Raw genomic sequence first — 22,386 nt, 5'->3', positions numbered from 1 at the left:
AAAGTCATACTCCCCACATTGACAATTAATCTTTCTCTAAAATCACTGTATACTGTACAATCGTAAAGAATATATTTGCAAAGTTCTAAACAACCACATGGACAGAGTTGTGCCAGACAATCGAAATTGGAAAAGTTTCGAATTTAAAGAACCATTTCCGGTAAGTGAGTAGGACAAATACATTCCCATGGAGAACCATCTGTGGTTCTTCTTATTTGAGAACCAAAGATGGTTCATGAATAAGAAGACATAAGTAACGACAGGAAAAAATGCTCTGGTAACCAGACCTTTGGCAGTCGTGTCCCATCTACTTTGCCAAATATTAATCAGTTCATTAAAATATCTATTTTTTTTTTTCCTTATTAATATCAGCGTCAGTGTTGATACTTTTCCCAAAAATTTCAGCCGATCGCTGTTTACGAATGCAGTAACATAAACCTGTAAAAATCACCATCAGGTCAAAGGCAATGTTCCAGCAAGAACCTGTAAACCTGATGTAGAAACGGTCCTGCATATCCTCAGAATGACCAGAAGCATAGTTCGCTGAATTGAAATCAGTTTTAAACTAAACCTGACAGTACCCACTCAATAAAACCATACTCCTTATGAGGTGACCATAGAGAGAAATGTCGCCGTATAATATATCGACATAGTTTTACGAAACAACCCCCAATCAGTACGTGCTATTCTAACCATTGCACTAGTAAAGCCTTTAATTTTTGTGGCAATATTAAATAAATGAGAATGAAAATTTAGCTTATTATCCAAAGCAATCCCTAAACACTTTAATTCTGCAACTATTGGAAGTTGTTTGCTACTAATTTTTATTTGAGGTGGACAATTAATGTCTAGTTTAGAACCAAAGACCATCATTTTCGTTTTATTAGGACTAATCACTACTAATTTTTACCCACAGGCCATGCTAAAAGATCAGAAAGAACATAATTTGCGGTATTTTTCAAAGCCCGACGAAAGTTTCCGTTAATCAGTATGGTAACGGCATCTGCACATGCTGTTATTTTAGTAAACTCAAAATCTCTCGAAATCCAATCCTGCAGAACTATATTCCATATAAATGGGCCTAATATTGATTCCTGAGGACAACCTCTCGATATCTCCCAAGAAACCTGCATATGCCTTGTTTTGACCACAACAGAATCTATCAGAGAAATAGCTCCTAAAAAGATTGTACATTTGCTGCGGGGATTGAGCAGCCGGAAGACGTTCCCGGGCGCTTTTCCACCATAAGAAGTCAAAAGCACCCTCGAACTCAACAAAAATTGCCAACTAATATTTAAACGATGACTTTTTAATATGAGAAACTTGTTCCACCAAAGCGTCCTAACAAGACTTGCCAACACGAAATCCAAATTGGTTAGAAGCCATTTAATTCTGAGACTCTAATAGTTCTAAAAATCGAAGAGCCATTAGTCTTTCCAATAGTTTCCCGAGATTTGCCAATAAGGCGATCGGACGGTACGATCTAGGTTGTGTTAATGGTTTGTTAGGTTTACGAATCAATTTAAACAATTCCAAACAACACTGGAAAATACCCTCCAATAAACATTTATTGTATAATAACATGAGAAGGTGTATTCTTAATTTAATAAACCTCGATATAAAAGTATTCTCCACCAAGTCCAAGCCAGGATCCTTAAATGTTACTTCGTAAATACTAGGAAATACTAGGAAACTTAAATGTTAAGAAGTAACATTTAAGTTTCCTAGTATATTAACTAATTTATTAGGAAGGAATGGCCTATCGGTGTATCTGCTCTTCGATGGCCTCGACTGTCGTCCAAATCCACCCTGTAATTTTGCTTATAATAAATTCTGTTTAGAAGCCTGAATATATGTGTGTGGGTGTGTGTTCACTTTGTCACCAGGAAGCAGCCAACGTTTGGGCAGCTGTTTGCTGGTGCCCGTCCGTGGCACGTACTATAGACAGGGCCCTCCTTTTCCTAAACACCAAACTAACAAAATTTTGAAAGGCTTCAAAAACTTCCTTATTATCTAAACATTTACTCTCATTCCCTCTGACAAGGTGTGGTATAGCAAGCATTAAATTCCTCCTGTAGTCATCATAAATGGGAAAATCAAACATGACATGATGTCTCCTAACCCAAAAAAAAACAATTTTTGATTTAGTGACCCATGTCTAGTCATTAAAAGTGATGGCTCCATAAGTGGATAAAACCACTTCTTACCTTTAACATTATAATTTATAATCAAATTTCACGTTGGGTATAAAAGTTCTAGTAACTTCCCCAGTAAGACTTGTTTCTCATCGACGTTGCCACATTTCCAATAACTTTGTAGTAATAATTTATTTTTATTTTCTAACATTTTCATCAGAATACACATTTATCCCCAAAAACTAACTTTTATCTTCTTCCTCAAGAAATAACAAAATGCTCTATAAAAAAACTATTAAATCCAAAGGCAGTACCCCTCCTATAACCTGTAAAGCATTTGTTGACACGGTCTTGCATGTTATAATTGAAGTCAACGTAATTACTCTCCGTAAAGATAATTTTTGTTTAAACTTAACGTTGTTAATACGTCTAAACCATGCAGATGCTGTACATACTACTATAGCAGAATTACTGCCTTATAATATAAACCTAATACCTTTTCCCCAAGGTCCCATTCAGTTTTTGTAACTCTCATAACTGCCGATGCAAATTTCTTAATCTTACTAATAATATAATCAAGGTACGGAAAAAAAATGTTAACTTATCATCACGCAAAGTACCTAAGTATTTCACTTGGGATTTTAAAGGAATTTGTTTTCATGAATTTTAATTTAGGCGGCTTTCCATAATCCAATTTTCTTTTGAGCAACACCATGACTGTCTTGGTATCCGAAATCTTAAGTTTGTTTAAAGATACCCACTTAATTAAACCTTGTACTACCTCTCCCATCCTTTGTTCTAATATAACTCTAGATTTACCCTCAACAAATAACCAAATCATCAGCATACACAACTGATTTACAATATGGAATCTATCTCCAACCACTGCTTTAGCACCATATTCCAGAATACCGGACCCCGAGAACTGAACCTTGCGGACAGCTCCGATTAATAGCCCTACCATATTTTAAACATTACGAGCAACCTTAAATTCTCCTTTCACTTAAATAACTTCTTAAAGTTTTGTACAATAAATGAGGACAGTTTATTCCACTCAGTGAACATAAAATGCTTTTGTACCACACCCTGTCAAAATTATCTTCAAAGTCTACAATTAATACTAGTAAGTATTTAATTTCTGATTGCATACTATAATCACCCAAAGAACTTATAGCATCTTCAGTTGAGAGGCTTTTTCTAAATCCAAATTGACATGGAAATTCCAGTTTAAATTTAACAAACAAGTACTCTAACCTTAACAGCAACGGCCTCACAAAAATCTTACCTAAATTTGGCAAGAGTGATATAGGCTTATAGCCTCTTGGGTCACTGGCTGATTTACCTGATTTATGTAAAAGTTTTAAAACGGCTATTTTCCAGAACCCTGGAAAACAGTATTCCAATAAACACTTATTGTATATCACCACTAAAATCTCAGGGTAACATTCAATCTCCTTAATTATATAGTTATTCTCTATCAAATGCATACCTGCAGTTTTATTTACGTTTAATTTTGAACATATCATCAGTAACTCACCCTTCGTAAACAATTGTATATCATTATCTCCAACATAACAAGAATTTCATAACATAATTCGCTTTTGCTCATCTCTATCATCATCTAAAGTATCACAAACAATCAACTCATCAGTGATTATCACAAGTTTCTCTATTATCTACCTTAACCGTATTGATCACCAAATTATTGTATAATAACATAAGAACGTGCATTCTTAATTTAATAAACCTGAATATAAAAACATTCTCCACCAAGTCCAAGCCAGAACACTTTGTAATATTAAGTTTCCTGGCAACATTACCTAAATCATCAATAAGGAATGGTCTATCCGGAGAATCAGGAATGTATTCTGTTAGTTTGCATAAGGTGTAAGGTATATTGTTGTCATGCGGCACCAGGGATTTCCCCCATCTCCGCGTTGCTTTCTTTGTGGGTGTACCAGTTTCCTGGGAATGCCAGAGGTTTAAAAGTGTGTGGGTATTGTACCTGTGTAATGTCGTGTACCGTTGTTCATCTGGTCATTTAGCCGCTGGAGCCCAGTGGAGGCAGACCAGGAAACACCAGTAGACTAAAATACTACTCTGGCAGGTCCTGCCGCTTAATTTCCTGAGATTTCGGCGGCATTAGTTTGCGTAATGTAGTATGGGGTTACATTGGTCTGTTGTTCCTACGACAATTGTCCATCAGGTCCCTAGTGGGACCCACCGTTTCCTTCAACCGCCTTGGTGAGGCATACGCGTAAAGTAGAAAAGAGTTCTCTGGCGGGGCAAACCTTGGGCTGTTCCTGAGCTTGCTAGAAAGAGCCACCAGTAAAAAAAAATAAAAAAAAATACACTTAAAAAACTGAGGCAGAGACAATTAATGAAGTAGAGGGAAAGTTAACCTTGGAAACTTGAAGTTGAATCGTTTATGAACAGTGGCTGGTTGCTGCACACAACATCAGCTGGTTTAGAAGAAAGTGAAAGAATCGGAGATGCCAGGCGCAATATAGCCGAAGCGGCTTTGGCGCCATAAAACCACAAAAAACAACAATCAGAGAGTCAATTCACTGTAAATACCTGCAGTAAAGATACGCGGTACAAATTTAGCGTTATTTATTTTGATCTTAAGATTTCAAGAAAGGTTTCGTTTTGATGCGTAGAGAGTGCGTCTGTATATTGAGAATACTCTTATACAGTGGAGTAAATGTGAAATGTATAGTTAAAAAAGAAGCTGATAAAAAATGCCGAGAATGTCCCAGATAGACTCATAATATTTTGTTGTGAGTAAAGGCTAGAATAAAGGTCACGGTTTATGCACATGTTGAGAGTGAGCTTAAGTTTTTAATTGAAGAAATTGTTTATTACTTTTTTGTAGTTGAGCAGACCGTATGGTTTTTAGCCTTCTGTACGCTGTCCCAGCCACATTGTGAAAAAGGCCCATAAAAATTCCTCACGTTGGTACAGTATTAGTATTTAGTACTTTCAGATGATGCAATAAAGCAAGCTTATACATTATTACTACCCCCCCAATCCCTTTTCACCTATCCATCACCTCCAATACAGTGTCTAGTCCTTCCTTGAATTTATTAGAGCTATCCACTTCCACAACAACGGATGGCAACTTGTACCAATAATCAGCCACTCGTTGGTTGAAAGCAGATTTCTGCACATCTATTTTGCAACCATGCTTCCTCAATTTGAATGTATGTCCATTCATATGCGTAGTTTGAGCAAGAGGAAGAATCACATCTGGAGACTAGTTACCTCGCAGGTGACTAGTCTCCAGTCGCTGCAATTTGCAGAACTGAATCGTTTCTTGGTAAGAGCATCCCTTTTTCCCTTCACCAGTACCGTTACTCTTTCCAGCAGCTCTACATCCTTCCTAAAATTAGGTCTCTAAACCTGTACGCTGTACTCAAGATGTAGCTTGACTATTGCCATTGTATATTGGGAGAATTACGTCCTTATTCCTGCTGTCAAAACTCCTATATATCATTTGCAAAACCCCATGAGTCGTCCTGGCCGCATGTTTCCACTGCTCAGAGAGCTTCATATTCCTCTGCACAATTACACCACCCACACACAGTTCATTTAATGTCACTACCTGGAGTCTAGTACCACCAGGTACAGTTGGTACATTACTCTAAGTTTACTGTTACTCATATGCAGTACCTTGCATTTTTCAATGTTAAACTTCAGCCGCCATTTCTCATCCAATATACCTAATTTTTCTAGATCTTGTTGCAGCAGCAGCATACCTTCATTACTGTCAACTCTACATCCTTTACCTTCTGCAAACTTGGACATTGAGCCTGATATACCATCATCAGTATCATTAATAAATTCAGAAAACAACAATGGGCACCGTACCTTGGGGAACTCCACTAATAACATTAGTCCATGAAGAGCAGTGTCCATTGATAACTACGCTCTGGCTTCTCCCACTTAACCATCCGTTTATCCATAGCAGCAACTTGCCCGTGATGCCACGTTGCCCCAAGTTGTACAGCAGTCTTCATGATCAACAGTATTGAAAGCTTTCTTGAAATCCAAGTATATGGTGTCAAAATTATTATTTTACATCCGTTGCCGTTGTTACTGCATTATTAGTAGTCAATCAAATTTGTCAGACAAATGTCCCCTTAATTAACTCATGCTGTGACTGAAGTATACATCTGCACTCCTGTCTAGATGGCCCTGCATCACTTCTTTAACCAGTGACTCCGTCATTTTCCCTTGAACAGAAGTTACGCTAGCAGGTATATGTGATTACTCCTGTCACCCTTTGATCCTCCTTTATGAATTGGGGATACATTATCACATCTCCAGTCAAAGGGATCCCCCTGCATTCAAAGATATATATTCATAATTATGGCTAAGGATTTCCTTCCCTCCTTTTCTGCCTCCCTTCATGTAATTGAATAGATCCCATCCAACCCAGGTTATTTTTATAGAAGAAATATTCTCTGTTTCATTTTCGACATTGGCTCGATGAAATGCCTGTTTATAATATGGGTAAATTGGGATTGGCACGGAACAACGTAATCATGCTCTGCGGCCGATTTCTCTCCTCGCAACATAACTGACTACGAATGCCAAGTACAGTAGATCCATCCCCAACGAAGACACGTAGGTAGCTGAATGACGCATTCATCGTGTCCTAGTGACAACAACCTTCTGAGTCTGCAGCCAATCCCTTATTTCGTCTAACGTCTGTTAACTGAGCTGATCGATGATCACATCAGTATCACCACATCTGACTGTCAAAACCGCTCCCGGGTATCCTCAAACAGTTCCATTCTAGAGTATATAGTGACTCTCACCATAAGTGCGATGCAGGTAAGGTGATAACAACTTACTGGAACACTGTCAGATACATTCTCCGATATAATGAAAAATTTCTTGGAAAAGAACTGCAAAGCTGGGACAGACACTTCTCTGAACTGTAATAGAAGCAACCATAGCTCATCCCAAAACGAAGTGTCTGTATTGTGTATTATGTTTCTAGGCTTCCAAATTTATTATTGCTAATTAACTTTAAGATTCAGTTTGATCTAGACGTGTCATCAGTAAGTAACAGAGTAAAGAAACAAAAAAGAGGTAAGCAGGAAACTGACTTAAATGTAACCTTTTTTTGAGGCGGTCAAAGCTGAGGCGTTCTTTGTCTACAATGCTTTGAAAACACCAAACTTTTCTCCTCTCTTCAGATCCTTTTTTATAACAGTAGAAGAAGAAAGAATAACATATAATTTAAGAAATGAAGTGAACCTCGAGGTTCCGCTTTTTAGAAAAGCCATAGGTCAGAAAAATATAAAATACAGAGGCGCAAAAACCTGGAATAAGCTTCCTCAAAATATCAAAAATACCATTTCACTAAACAGGTTCAAGAAGCTCCTAACTGAACACATCACCAGGGATGTCTGATCCAAATCACCTTCCGCTCAACTCTTGAACTTTCCTCAATGCATACCAGTTTGGAAATTATGTAAACAAATTGAAGGAACAGCTGTCATATTTTTTTTCCTTTCATACTTGTTATTGTAAAAGTACTCGTAATGTAATTATAAGTACTGTTGTTAACCACGCAACATGTGTGGTTGGTTTACGAAATCTCTGTAATGGAATGTAGAAACATGTCCGATTTATGATGTATCTGTTAAATAACACCTGTGTAATTTCAGGTGTGGTTTTATTGTTATCTTTTTCAAAGGGAACACCTCCTAAAAAGCCTCTGGCTTATGTGTTCTCCCTCCCTTCTTGTTGTTATCTCCCAACAATTGTAACACAAAATAAGGATAAATAAATTATCAATTATCAATTTTCTTTTTTTTCAACATGATCATCAAAAACATTTATACACTTGTTCTTCGCTTTATTAAATTCTGACACCCATACATAAAATGACGTTGGTTGCTATCGTAATCAGGACGTACAACATATTCAACATCTGCATTGCAAGAAAAATTCTTTTCACTACCTTTTCCTTTAAGTGGCCTATGCAAATGGAAATCACTAGGGGGAAGATCAGGATATATTGGAAGGGTGGGATGATCACGAGGTTCCCACTACAAATCGTTAACAGTCCCTTCGGTTATAAGCACCATATGTTGCTTTGCATATCAACCACATGGCACACGCAATTTACAGACAGCATACATTGAGCACATTTGACCCAGTTGCCTTAGTTGCTGATGCTCCTAAAAGCCCTACTACAAGAAATTTGTCATGGCATTCCCAAAAAAATTACCATTAGCTTCCCTGCTGTTGGCACACACTTAAACTTCTTTGGTGTGGTGGAAATGAAGCAAGATTATTTTTTTGATTTAATTGAAGTTTGGATTCGAGTTGCCAATGACCTACATTTAATTGCCGGCGACAGTCATGATATTTTATTGACGATGCGGAATTTTAAAATGCTGTTAATGTCACTTGTTACGACAGCAACCGCAGTGCTTATAGAATTTGATAAAGCAGGGAGACAAATGTATGAACGTTTTTGGCGATTATGTTCAAAGAGAAATGTTCAAGTTAGCTTGCTGCTGCTGCTTTTTTACTTTTGTCTTTTTTATCGGAATTCCCTCTTCCATCATATATGGTAAAATTCTTGCCGGTTTTTTGTCTTACTCGATGTGTAAAATGTGTATATATATATGTATAGACACACTAATGCACACTCAGTGATCGCTGAATTATGACCACTTGCCTAATACAATGTTCGGCCACCATTCGCACGGATAATAGTCGCCATTTGCCTAGGCATTGACTTCAGTAGATGTGTGAACATCCGCAGCCATGCTGCCTGCAAAGCTTTTCACAGTGTTGGAATAGATGACGGTTGCGTATTAATACGTTTCGCTTCTCGTTCTAAAACATCCACGGGTGTTCAATTGGGTTGGAGTCAGGAGAATCTGGAGGTCAATCAAGATGGGCGATATATTGACTGTGTTCTTCGACCCAGGCGTGCACAATGCGTGCCCAATGACACGACGCATTATCGTCTTGAAAGTTACTGTTTCTTTTCGTGAAAAAATAATAATAAAAATAAATAAATAAATAGTTTATTGTGAGGTACAGAGTTACGGCCCCATATCCCTTCACTTATTCACTTCGTTGTCTCCGAGAACCAGACCTGTTGGAATAAATACGGACACTGTTTTTTCATCAATAACATTAGAATAAACTTTTCTAAGTATTTTATTCCTTTTCTGATAAGAAGGATTTCTCTAACCTATCTGCAGTTAATCTCTCTATCTCTTTCTTAGCAAAACAGTTATTAGAAATATTGAAATATTTTGTTGCTTTCAACCATGGATTCCATAACTTGGTAAAAGGGAACAAAATGCATCTTTTTTACGACATTTTAGAAATCTGCTAATTGTCTTTAGGACTGAAATGAAAAAGCTACAGATAAACATAAAACGAAAAAAAAAAAAAAAAAAATGCCGGATGGATTACCCATCGTAATAGTACAATGCCTTTCGCTCGCAAATTTTGTAGTAATAAAGGAATCATTCACCACTGAAAAGAACTTCCTCTGTTACATTTATTTTGATATCCTTTCATTTTCGTTCTTTTCGTCTCCATTTTCCATCTCCTTACGCGTCATGTCAATTGGATGCTGAGTATAAAGAAGGTTTCGAATTAGTGTTTGAAGCCACAAACACCGATTAGAAGACTCCTTTAGAAACTGCAGTGAATTGGAAGGAGATTATTTTGAAAACATCTACAGGTAACCTCCAAAAAAAGACAGTTTATTTTCAGGACTATCTATCATAAACTGTGAGATAGTCTCTGATATACAGGGTGTCTCAAAAATACACGACATAACTTCAGGAATGTGTTCCTCATATGTAGACAATAAAAATAATTTATATCAACATAGTTCCGGAAATGCTTGGTTTCCGAGTTTTGAAGCCTATGACACTTAACTGTTCACATCAACTTATAGTAATTGTTCAAAATGTCCACCTTCTGCCTGAATACAGGCCTCACATCGAATTTTTTCACATCCTGCCACAATTCGATTACGGAGAGTTTCCACATCAGCTACCGGAGTCGAATACACCAATGACTTTAAATGGCCCCACAAGAAGAAATTTAGTGGGTTTAAATCAGTGAGCGTGGAGGCCAGGCAGTTGGTCCACCTCTACCTATCCACCGACCAGGAAACCTTCGATTCAGGTAATTGCGGGCTAGGTGGCTGAAATGTGTGGGAGCGCTATTGTGCATGAAGTGTGCTTGTTGACGAATGATCAGTGGCGCGTCGTCCAAGAAATCAGACATGTTGTCTTGAAGAAGTTTCTGCAAGCCTGCCCTGTGAGTTTGTTTGGAAGTACATGGGGCCCAAATAACATATCACCAAAAACACCCACCCAGATGTTGAGGCTGAACAGCTGTTGGTGATGTGATGGAAGAATTGCATGCGGGCTTTCCTCAGCCCATACTTGCTGATTGTGAAAGTTTTGGATTCCGTCTCCTGTGAACGTCTCGTGTGAACAGGAAAGTGAGGAGTTGTACCACACTGCTGCAAGAACCACTGGCAGAACATTACTCGCGCAGGGTAATCTGCTGGTGATAAGGCCTGTACCCGTTGCAGATGGTAAGGATACAGTTGGTGTTCTCCCAACACTCTCCAAATAGTCGAACATTGAACAGTTGCATTGAACAGTTGCATTGAACATTGAACAGTTGCATTGCTATTCTGCGGGTGCTGATTCTAGGAGTGGCATGCACAACATCCAAAATCTCCTCCTCTACTTCAGGAGTCGTAGTTCTTGGTCGTCTTCTGTCGGCAGCACGAGGTGCAAAGGTCCCATGTTCACAAAGGCGGCGATGGATACCTTCGAACATTTTTCTGTCTGGACATCTTCGTTCTGGAAATCTTTCGTGGTACAAACGACGAGCCTCCAGGCATTGCCATTTGCCAAATTGTACATAAAGTGCATATCCGCTTGCTCCTGTTTTGAGTACATGGTCGGAATGGAAAACCACCAGATTCTGTCAGTACCTTGTGATGAAAGAAATCACCTGCGGGAGATAAGACATTCCGGTTAGTAATTCGGGAACCAAGCATTTCGGGAACTATGTTGATATAAAATATTTTTATTGTCTACATATGAGGAACTCATTAATGAAGTTATGCCGTGTATTTTTGAGACACCCTGTATAGAGTCTAGATAGACTATTTCATAAATATTGACTGTCTCTCATAATTTCATTTCAGGACTATCTCTCATTACTTCTGAGTTTAATTGATATTAATAGCAGTCCTTGAATATATTATCAATGAAATTTTAAAATTAAAAATTCAATTCCCAAGGAAAATGCATTGATATTCTGATTGAAATAACTCATATTTGATCTCTCGCTCCCTGACCTCTGCAAAAATTCTTTCGCGTCACAACATAATTCTCTCTAATCATTCAAGAGAGGAAACTGTGACACACTAAATGGCTTCCCTACGATATGTAGATTACCATGAAATATAGCTGAAGTTATTATTAATTTTCTGCACTTGAAGGTCCTAAAAATCTCACATATAATTTTTTTCTGAATCTTTCTTTATGGAAATACCAAGTGCTATTTATATTAATAACTTCAGAAAAGTACTCAAGAGTTACGAAATTTCATGTTGGTGTCTTGAAGCACTGTGAAAAGGAGACGAAAGTTTCATTTCGATTTTTATCTCGCTTGTAATGAAATATTAAAACATGTTCTGAATACCGTGAAACCGGATCCAATGATTCCCTTTAGGTGCTCTACCAGCCGATTACTTACGACCTCACTTGTACGGCGCATATTTCAAACATTACATCCCAACTTTAGTTCATTCAGCCAGTGAATTTTATTTAAGTTTCCTTTTAGTTTAATCGTTTTAAATACATTCGATAAAAACTGAAGTTTAATTAGGTTAGTGGCAAGATCCCAGAATTTCTCGCCACACTAAGCTTGAATCAGCTCTGCGTTTCCATTTGTCCATTTCAATAATGATTAAAATGCTTTTAAAAATCGATTAAACTTTTAATTAAGGCCTTTAGTTCTATTTTCACCATGTACTAATGATGCTCCATAGCTAAACGTTCCGTTGAGATGCCAGTAATCCGACTTTTTGTTGACAGAGTCCTTGCTAAAAATTCATTTGTACCAACAGATATAAAAAAAAAATCAGCCTTTAATATGATTTCTTATTCGAAATTTGTTGACATTGGATGCCAGTTCAAACCTGTGTGGGCGTCTGCTAAGGATATGAGAATGGCTTTGAGATCCCATTATTATGATAGAAAGGGGGAGGTATCCTCTTTCCACTTTTGAAACTCTTAAAAAAAGGAATATCCGCTTTTACTATGCTAATGACAGTGCTCTCCTCAATTCTCTCAAAGTTTTATTAACTTAATGCATACGCAGAGTTATCAAGATTTCTGCGTAAGATAATATTTTTTTTCATTAAAGATATATTATTTAAGAGAATATTTGGTTTAGCAATGTTGCTGCATAATCTAATTAAATCATTCTACATTTTCTGAAAATTTCTATTTAGTGTTAAAGGGTTACCTTGATTATGCTTTAAATATTTAAAATATTGGAGGACTATACACAGAAAAGGAAAACAGCAATAAACACGTAAATCAATAGTCATTCTCATATCAAATTTTACCGAAGTCTTCCGTTCACATACGTGGTAACCCTTGCTTATATTTTAAGTAATTAATTTAGCGAGTGTCTAGAAAATCATAAATATAATAACACGACATGACTATCACATAGGATCAATGAACCTGTATGATAATGAGGGCTCGAAAAGAAAATATTTAAGAAATGGAACGCTCATCAGGATAATAAAAATGGAAACCAGTTAACGCATATACATGACATTATCGAAGCTAATGGAAAAGCAGAACTGCGTTCCGCTTCCTTTCTCAACATTCATATTGGTGTTACAAAGGTTGCAGTATTCATACCTAGTGGTGGTTTGCTCCAGTACTCAACGAATGCTGATGGACCAAAGCAAGGCATAGATGATAAGAGAAGTAGTTTACAAAATAACTGATGCAAGTCAATGAAATCTACTTTGACAGGTAAATTATGTCATGAAACTGCAAAATTTTATTTTATTTTTTTCTAAAAGCAACTGACTATTAGGCGTCAGTATTAGCATTAGCATTAGTAGAGGCATTTGATGCAAGAAAGAAAGCGTATGCAGCATCAGCCAAAAAAAAAAAAACACTTCCACTTCACCCCTCTGTTCGTTCAAAATACCTGTCCAGCTGAGCCTTAAACTTATTTAGGCTATCAACCTCCACCACAAGGGATGGAAGTCTGTTCCACCAACCAACCACCCGCTGGCTAAAGGCAAATTTCCGCACGTCTATCCTACATCTGTCTTTCCTCAATTTGAATTTATGCCCTCTCAGGTGATTTTTCTGAGCTACAGGAAGAATCCCATCAGCATTGAGCATGCTTAAACCATTCAAGGCTTTATACACATCTATCAGATCACCTCGCTGGTGCCTAGTCTCCAGACACTGTAATTTGCAAAACTTAAGCCTTTCTTCGTAAGAGCACCCCTTTGTTCCATTCACTAATCTTGTTGCCCTTCTCTGTACTCGTTCCAGCAGCTCTACATCCTTCTTGAAATGAGGCCTCCAGACCTGTATACAGTACTCTAGGTGTGGCCTGACCATCGCCTTATACAATGGAATAATCACCTCCTTATCCCTGCTGGAAAAATTCCTGTATATCATTGACAATACTCCATGAGCTACTCTTGCAGCCCGTCTGCACTGCTCAGAGAACTTCATATCTGCCTGCACAACCACCCCCAAGTCCCTTTCATTCTCTACCACTGTCAGTGTTGTACCACAGAGTTGATACGTTGCTCTGGGGTTGCTGTTTCCCATGTGTAGTACTTTACATTTGTCAATGTTAAACTTCATTTGCCACGTCTCAGCCCATCTGCTCAACCTTTCCAAATCCTGTTGCAGCAGCATAGTGTCAGTAGTGTCCTTTACAACCCTGCCAACCTTTGTATCGTCTGCAAACTTGGACATTAAGCCCGATATACCATCATCAATATCATTTATAAATACAGAAAGCAATAATGGACTCAACACTGAGCCCTGAGGGACTCCACTAATAACATCAGTCCACGATGAGCAGTGTCCATTGATTACCACTCTCTGTCTTCTCCCCCTCAACCACCCCTTTATCCATAGCAGCAATTTGCCTCCAATGTCACACTGCTCCAATTTGTGTAGCAGTCTTCCATGTGCAACAGTATCAAAAGCCTTTCTAAGATCCAAGTATATAATATCAAAGTTATTCCCTGCATCCAGTTCTTTTGTGACTGCATCATAGTATCCAATCAAGTTGGTCAGGCAAGACTTCCCCTTAACAAAACCATGCTGTGTCTGAGCTATAACTGAAGTCTTGTCTAAATGATCCTGCAGTGCTTCTTTAACCAGTGCCTCCATTAATTTTCCTGGAACAGAAGTTAAGCTCACAGGTCTATAATTACTTGTGTCAGCCTTTGATCCTCCTTTGTGAATTGGGGTCACATTTGCACATTTCCAGTCTATGGGTACCTCCCCTGAGTCCAAGGAAGCTCTCATAATTATGGCTAAGGGTTTGCTTACTTCCTTTGCTGCCTCCTTTAATATAACTGGATAGATCCCATCCACCCCGGGTGCCTTTCTTGTGTTTATCTTCAACAGTTTCTCCTCCACTTTACTCCCAGTTATTTCAAGATTCTGTAGCTTACTGCTAGAGTTGAATACACCTCTGGTATTCCCCTCGCTGAATAACTCCTCATGTGTGAATGTCGATGCAAAATATTCATTTAGTTTGTTAGCTACCTGAGCAGGATCATTAACACTTGACCCATCAATATCAAGTGGACCAATCTGATTCATCCCCTTCCTTCTAGAGTTTACATAAGTAAAGAACTGTTTGCTGTTTTTCTTTGCATCCCTTGCCAAGGATTTCTCGTAATCTGCCTTCGCCTGCCTAACCTCCTTTGTAACTTGGTTGCTTATCAACTTGTATCTATCATAGGCTTCTGTGTTATGTGTTAATTTGTATGTATCCCATGCATTTTTCTTCTCTGCCATATGCCTCATTAGTTCATCTGACATCCATTTTGGCCTAAACCTTGAACAATATTTCTTAGTTGGTATGTAAAGCCTAGTAGCTTCCAAGATAAGTTCTTTGAATGCTTCCCATTTTGAATTTGCTGATGGTAACATCATCAGTTGGTCCCACTGTATAGAATTTAAATACTGTCTCAGTCCATCGTAGTCGCCTTTACGGAAGCAATAACCCTTCCCTTTACCCCTAATGGTAGTTACCTCTTTGAGTAAATCCCACTTCAGCACACTGTGATCACTGCCACCTAGTGGTTCATTTATCTGCAGATTCTTAATGCATGAAGAATCACTGCTGATAATCAAATCAAGAGTATTACTCCCTCTAGTTGCCTCCCGAACATGCTGATGTAGAAAACAATCATCCAATAAATCCACAAAAGCCCTGCTAGTGTGTGAGTAACCAGCCCCCAAAATCCAGTCAATATCTGGGAAATTAAAATCTCCCATTATAAGACACTCTGATTTACTGGCCCACTCTATTTCCCTGTACAGTTCCTTATTATACTCATCAGAGTCATTAGGCCTATAGCACACTCCTACTCTCAATTTTGATCTCCCAATGTTTATGTCACACCAAACTGACTCCACACTGCACTGTCCAGCGATGTCGACTGGCTTCACTTCCTTGGTTTTTATGTGTTTCTTAACTAATAGCATAACACCTCCCCCCTTCCTATCCTGTCTATCCTTTCTGTAGACGTTGTACTCCCCAAATTGCAGTTCCGCATCCCTTATATCTGTGTGACACCACGTCTCTGATATCCCAACAATATCTACCTTCGATGTTTTGAGCAATACCTGAAATTCATCAAATTTATTTACTAAACTCCTAGCATTGGTGTACACGCAAGTATACCTGCACCTGTTTCTATTCTTAGCTACCCTAACACAACCCATGTGTTTACTTGTACCGCAATGGCTCCCAGCAGTCTCTGAAATACCATGCATCTTGTTTTTCAGGCTTCTGCTCATTCTAATAGAAGCAGTGCAAGAATCTCTTTCACCTCTGCCAGTGGCTACTGTCAATCTATTGGTCTTTGTCTCCCCCCAAGCATTTTTCCGACCCACCTAACACTGCCTCGATAGCATCAGCAAATATTCTTGCACCCTTTCTATTTAAGTGTATCCCATCCCTGTAGAAGCAATCTCTCCTGTTAACAAGTACAGTCCAGGCTGAAAAAAATTCTACCCCTTGAGCCTTGCACAATCTTTCCAGGGCCGAATTGATCGACAAGGCTCTCATCATATACTCCCTCCTATCGTGTCTGGGCAGAATACTCTGCCTGTAACTTGTGTGAAAGCTTTGGTTGGTTTGCTTCTTTTGCTAGATGATAAATTGGAAACATCCATCCGGGATGCTTTTCTAAAACGCGAACACTTGGTGTCAGTGTTCTTTGACATGGAGAAAGCGTATGACAACTTGGAGATTTGGCATCTTAAAATATCTGCATAGCCTTGGTCTTAGGGGGCAACTCCCCATTTTTATTAAAAACTTTTTAGCCAATCGATCTTTCCAAGTTCGTGTGGGATCCTCACTCTCTCGTTCCTTTAGCCAAGAGGAGGGAGTACCACATGGTTCAGTTTTAAGTGTCACGCTTTTCGCCATCAAAGTAAATTCCATCACAGAACAACTTCCTCCAACCGTAAACAGTGCCCTCTATGTTGATGACTTTAGCATTTTTTGTCAGTCGTGCAACATGAGGGTTATTGAAAGACAACTGCAAAAAGCCATTGATCGCCTTAATTCCTGGGCACTTGCTAATGGCTTCAGGTTCTCGCCGGAGAAGACCGTTTGCGTACACTTTTGTCGGAAGCGTAATCTTCATCCTGAACCTGAACTAAGGCTCGGACAAAATGTTATTCCAGTAGCGGCGAACCCAAAATTTTTGGGACTCGTATTTGATAAAAAGTTGACCTTTCTGGATCACATCCGTCAACTCCGCACAAAGTGCACAAGAGGGCTGAATATTCTGCGCTCTCTTTCCTCTACATCTTGGGGTGCGGATCGATGCACCCTACTACGCATCTACCGTGCACTTGTACGATCCAGACTAGATTACGGGTCCCTGGTATACAATTCGGCCAGAGACAGTGTACTTCGTTGGCTGGATCCTGTCCATCATCTGGCTCTCCGTACCGCTATTGGAGCATATCGAACATCTCCAGTCCAGAGCTTATACGTCGAAGGAAACGAACCGCCGTTATCGCTTCGACGTAAGCAGTTGTCTCTAAACTACGCTTTAAAACTAAAATCCCTGCCAGACCATCCTACGTGGCCATCCGCTTTTGAGCCACGATGGTAAAATTTGTACAACACCAGTAAGACTGCCAACCGACCTTTTGGTATTCGTCTCCAAGAGCTACTCAAAGAACTTAATATCAAGGTAGACAAGGTTGCCCAAACACCAAAGCAACCCCTTCCACCCTGGCATGCTCATGTCCCGGCATGTGCTTGTCCTTTAGAAATTGGCGTAAGTCGGACACTCCATCGTCTGTCTACCTGCAGCTTTATTCAGCACATCGAGCTGAACATTCTGACTTCGCGCCAGTTTACACGGACGGCTCGAAGTCGGAATCATATGTGGGATCTGCTGCTGTCTTTACAGACAACACTACATCGGAGCAGATTCCCTGTGAATGCAGCATTTTTACTGCAGAGCTGCACGCTATAGAGTTAGCCTTGGATCACATTAGTGAATGCCAATACCAACGGTTCATTTTATATTCTGACTCTCTCAGCGTGTTACAGGCTTTAATAACCGTGAGATGTAATTCTCATCCAGTTCTGTCTAGCATTCAGCAGAAGATTCACTTCCTCCGTGAACGTGAATATGATATCCGCTTCTGCTGGATTCCCAGCCACATTGGGATTAGGGGAAATGATTTGGCTGACACCGCAGCGAAATCAGCAATTCCCAATAATAATCGGTGCCTGTCAGTCCCCTATACAGACTACAGGCAAATAATACACCAAAAGATACATTCCCCATGGCAGGATTCGTGGAGTAGACAGACTGCGAATAAACTATATCGTATAAAGCCTGTAATTGAACCGTGGCAGTCTAGTCTTCGCAGGAATCGTAAGGAGGAAGTTGTTCTTGCCCGGACCCGCATAGGACATAGTCATCTGACTCATTCGTTTTTGCCGACCGGGCTAGCCGGGTGGGTAAAGTACCTGCCCGACAACCCAAAGGTCGCGGGTTCGATTCTCGCCTCGGGCTTGGATCAAAGTACTGCAAAAACCTTGGGAGGTGCAATATGGCCACAGAAGCCGATGCGCCAATAACTACCAAATCAAAAAAAAAAAAAAAAAAATCATTCGTTTTTGCTGAGGGCTGATGACCCTCCTATGTGTGAATCCTGTGGCACAATTTTAACAATCAGACACATTTTAGTTGACTGTCCAGATTTTAGCAATATCCATTTTATCGCTTTTATTCATCTGACTGAGCCGTATACACTCAGTCAGATTTTATTCGACAATGACAATGTGTCTGCTGTTTTTAGCTTTTTTAAATCAATAAAGGTTTTTACTCGTATTTAAAATTATATGTTATCGTTGTTTCTTTTATTGATATATTTTTTTATTATATATCTGGACATGGTGGCCTAACTAATTAGGTCACTGAGAGGTTAAATTTTTATACATTACCTGGTCTTGGCGCATTATAGCCTTTGTTGCTAATGCGCCAATAAAATCCAAACCAACAACAACAACAGCTAGATGATAAACCCGAGTTCTTTGTGGGTGTGGGTCCGTGCAATCCTCACCACAGACCGGCTAACTTGGCAGGGATGAAGAAAGAAGCTAACTTCTCCCAACTGCTTCGAGTGAATTCGAAACCACACCTTTTTCGCAGAATGTAGAAAGACAGCAATAATAATCGCCTTGTTATTTGAAAATGCGAAAGTATAGGAAAACAATTCTTTTAAATATCGATTATAAATGCATGAATTACAGTGATAATTCAAGTTCATGTTGTACATAATAATAAATTTAAGTGTTTACTACATAATTAATATATTAAAGAATAATTTCTTCATAATTAAGAAATTCACACAATTGCGCAATAACCAACTGAAAGAATTCTTCATAAAATAAATAAATACTAAACAAAATATAGTTAAACATGAACATTGGCGTAAAAGTTGACACACTTGGCTACGTTTGATTAGACTCGTAGAACATAATGCTGTAGGCCAATCTATTATACGTTTTCAAAACGTTCTTGAATATATGTCTCATCATGGTATTGTTTGTCCTTGAATGTTCGTTCATGATGCTGGTCTCCAGTTTTGCATGAAATGATAAAGTATATATCATCCGAAGAGTCTCAACCAGGAACAAAGTTCGATATTAACCAGAATTTCATAGTTTAATTTTAATACGAAATTAAGTAATTGATGCGTTTGAGCAATGATTATCTGCTCTTGTAAATCACGATATTAGGATCACATAACATTTGCCGCAATAGTGGAATGGATAAAATAGTTACACGTGTACTCTTTTATTGCATTTTGCATATGCCTAATTGAATCCAAACGTAGGCGTGTGTGTGTCACACACACGCCTACACACACACATAGCACAACACAAAATATGAACTTAAATTAGAACCTTATTTTTGACTTATAACCAAAGCTACACGGCCATCTGCGATGCAGCTAAATCGCAGACAAATTATTCAAAGGAAATGCGCGTTTCTTTAACAGTTAATTTTATCTGACATACAGCCTTTAAAAACCATGCCGCTGTAATAATAATGTTGACAAAAATGAACATTAGACAGCATGAAAACCGAATTTGAGATAACGCAGTTTCTTTTATTATTTAATACAGCAAATAGCAGATCAGAAGCCATTTAACAATGTTATAAAACAATAAAAGCACAGTAGTGTATTTCCAAACAAATATGAAATTTAAAGACATTAAAATTTTTCAATATTTAATTTTTCTACTAAGAGAAAAACATATAAAATATCATAATAAAAAAGGAACGACATATAGAATGCATGTTAAAAAGTTTTTAATATCAAGTCAAGCCAAAATATTTATTCAAGTATAAATTCAGAAGTTGTTTTGTAAATCAACTGAAACTCTTAAAATGGATCCATCAACATAATGGAACCTAATTTAATTTTGGCAGCAGCGCATAATCATTTATTAAATTAAGATGTTGTGGAAATGATGAATAAGCACCTTATTAATAAGAATTTAAAACTAATTCAACGGATCGCAGAAGATATTTTAGAATTCTTATTTGAATTGGTTCATGTTGAACAGGGCCAACGAGGAAGGGCTCAGAACAGGACAACCGAATTCAAAAATTTGTAAAATTAAGATAATATATAGAACGTTGGTCTAGTTATCATATATAAAGGAAAATTAAATCTTTTAACGAAGCCCATTTTATAATACTCCTAAAATCTCAAGAATGTGTTTAACAAAGGTAAAGTTATAACTACATGTAATTTCGAAATCCACGATTTATAATATGATATTGGGATTCCTTTGATTGTGCTATAATCTGCAAGAAAATTTCTGATTTACCATAATTCAGACATTTCCTTACAACTTTTGTGAACAAAGTTAAGTTTTCCTCAGTTTAAATAATTTGATTAATATATGACGTTTGTAATCTTATTACTAGCAAATGAAATAGAATTATTCTCTTAGTTGCATTCTCGAATAGTCAAATTAACTCATAAAACATTAGCATTAATTTAAAACATTAACTCATAAGCCGCTAAATAATATAACGTTGATGTATGTTATTCCCATACGCTGTCTGAAACTGTTTCGCTACTGTTAAATTTAGCCGCTGTCTTAAACTACAGCTACTGAAGTAGAACTAGCTGGTGTGTTTGTTCACCGTTTGCTGTTAAATAATACATAATCTTACCTACTACATCGAGATATCCTACTTGACTTTTCATCGGCACAGTATTGATTTGACACATGTAACCACCAGTGTCAGACTCTTGTACGTTGTTGATGTGCAACACCCAGTTGCGGTGGTCGCTATGGCTTAAGTTAATCCGATAATTCCTCGTGATTACATGGCGGTGAATAGTAAGAATTGTTTTACTCTCGACTCGAAGCCATGCCACCTAAAAGAAAAGGGCAACATATGAGTACAGACGTTCATTTATTCGTGGCTCTCATGAAATTTGGATTAATCAGCTCTTATATTGTTTTTAAATATGATTTCTTCAAACATATTTCTTAAATTGAAATTCTTGAATAATAATGGTATCAAACAATTTAATACAATTCATATGATTTAATAATCAGCGTATCAAAAACGACAAAGCGTTAAATCAGTGATCGCGCTATTTATATTATTTGCCATTCACTGCATTATTTCTGCAATGAAATTATTTTTTATGGAGTTTCAACACAGTGCATGATGGAAATGTGTGACGGGTGGAAAGACATTAACAATCATCAAAAATAACATTGAATGCCATTGAAAGTGTGACAGACCTTAGTCGTTTTCTGCATAGAGGAAAGTTATCTGTGATGGGAAAGAAAATTATTGGTGTATGACGGGTTAGTTTCTCCTGACCACAGAAGATGACATGTTCTTTACTGTTCAGTGTAAGATGTGCAATAGCTATTTTGAATACCAAAACTATTTTTAAAAGCTGATATTTCTTAACAGTTAAACCAAATAATGTAAACCCTACAGCCGCGGTGTGACTATTTTAACAATCGCATGGGGTGTCGAATTAAAAATGGAGCAGCAGCTGAAGATGTAACTAAAACTGTTTCATCATGCGTAATCTCGCCGAAAATGCTACTGGATTAATAAGTACATTTGAACACTTTTGCAGCAAAGCATATTAGTAAGCTTCTAATAAGTGAAAACGAGATCAATTGGAGAAAAAGGTAGAATAGTGGAATCGGCAATTTCTACAGATTATTAGAAGCAGGGGGGTAAGGGATAAAGTGCCGTCAAAGGACGCCTCACTGTGTGTAGAAAGAATGATAACACAACAGAAGATAAAACAATTAAGATATCACTGGGAAGCAGGGTTAATAGTGTAAGTGAAAAAAAAAAAAAAAAAAGAAAGAAAGTGAAGACCTTTGCCTGACTATGTGGACT

At 38.0% G+C, this 22,386-nt stretch overlaps 1 protein-coding gene across 2 annotated transcripts in view; it reads right to left on the bottom strand.

Moving 5' to 3' along the window:
* The window catches only part of LOC150089315 (lachesin-like), a 758,400-nt gene that overhangs the window by 140,833 nt on the left and 595,181 nt on the right, over positions 1-22,386 (bottom strand). For both annotated transcript variants that reach the window (XM_090368493.1, XM_090368494.1), the window contains exon 3: positions 21,181-21,388. In XM_090368493.1, coding sequence (XP_090224619.1) covers positions 21,181-21,388 — 208 coding nt within the window. The remainder of the gene's footprint in view (positions 1-21,180; positions 21,389-22,386) is intronic.

Source organism: Mastigoproctus giganteus, chromosome 2 (genome assembly GCF_048544385.1).
Source record: "Mastigoproctus giganteus isolate SK-2022 chromosome 2, ASM4854438v1, whole genome shotgun sequence".
NCBI classification, from domain to species: Eukaryota; Metazoa; Arthropoda; class Arachnida; order Uropygi; family Thelyphonidae; genus Mastigoproctus; species Mastigoproctus giganteus.
This window is presented reverse-complemented; position numbering and strand designations above follow the sequence as displayed.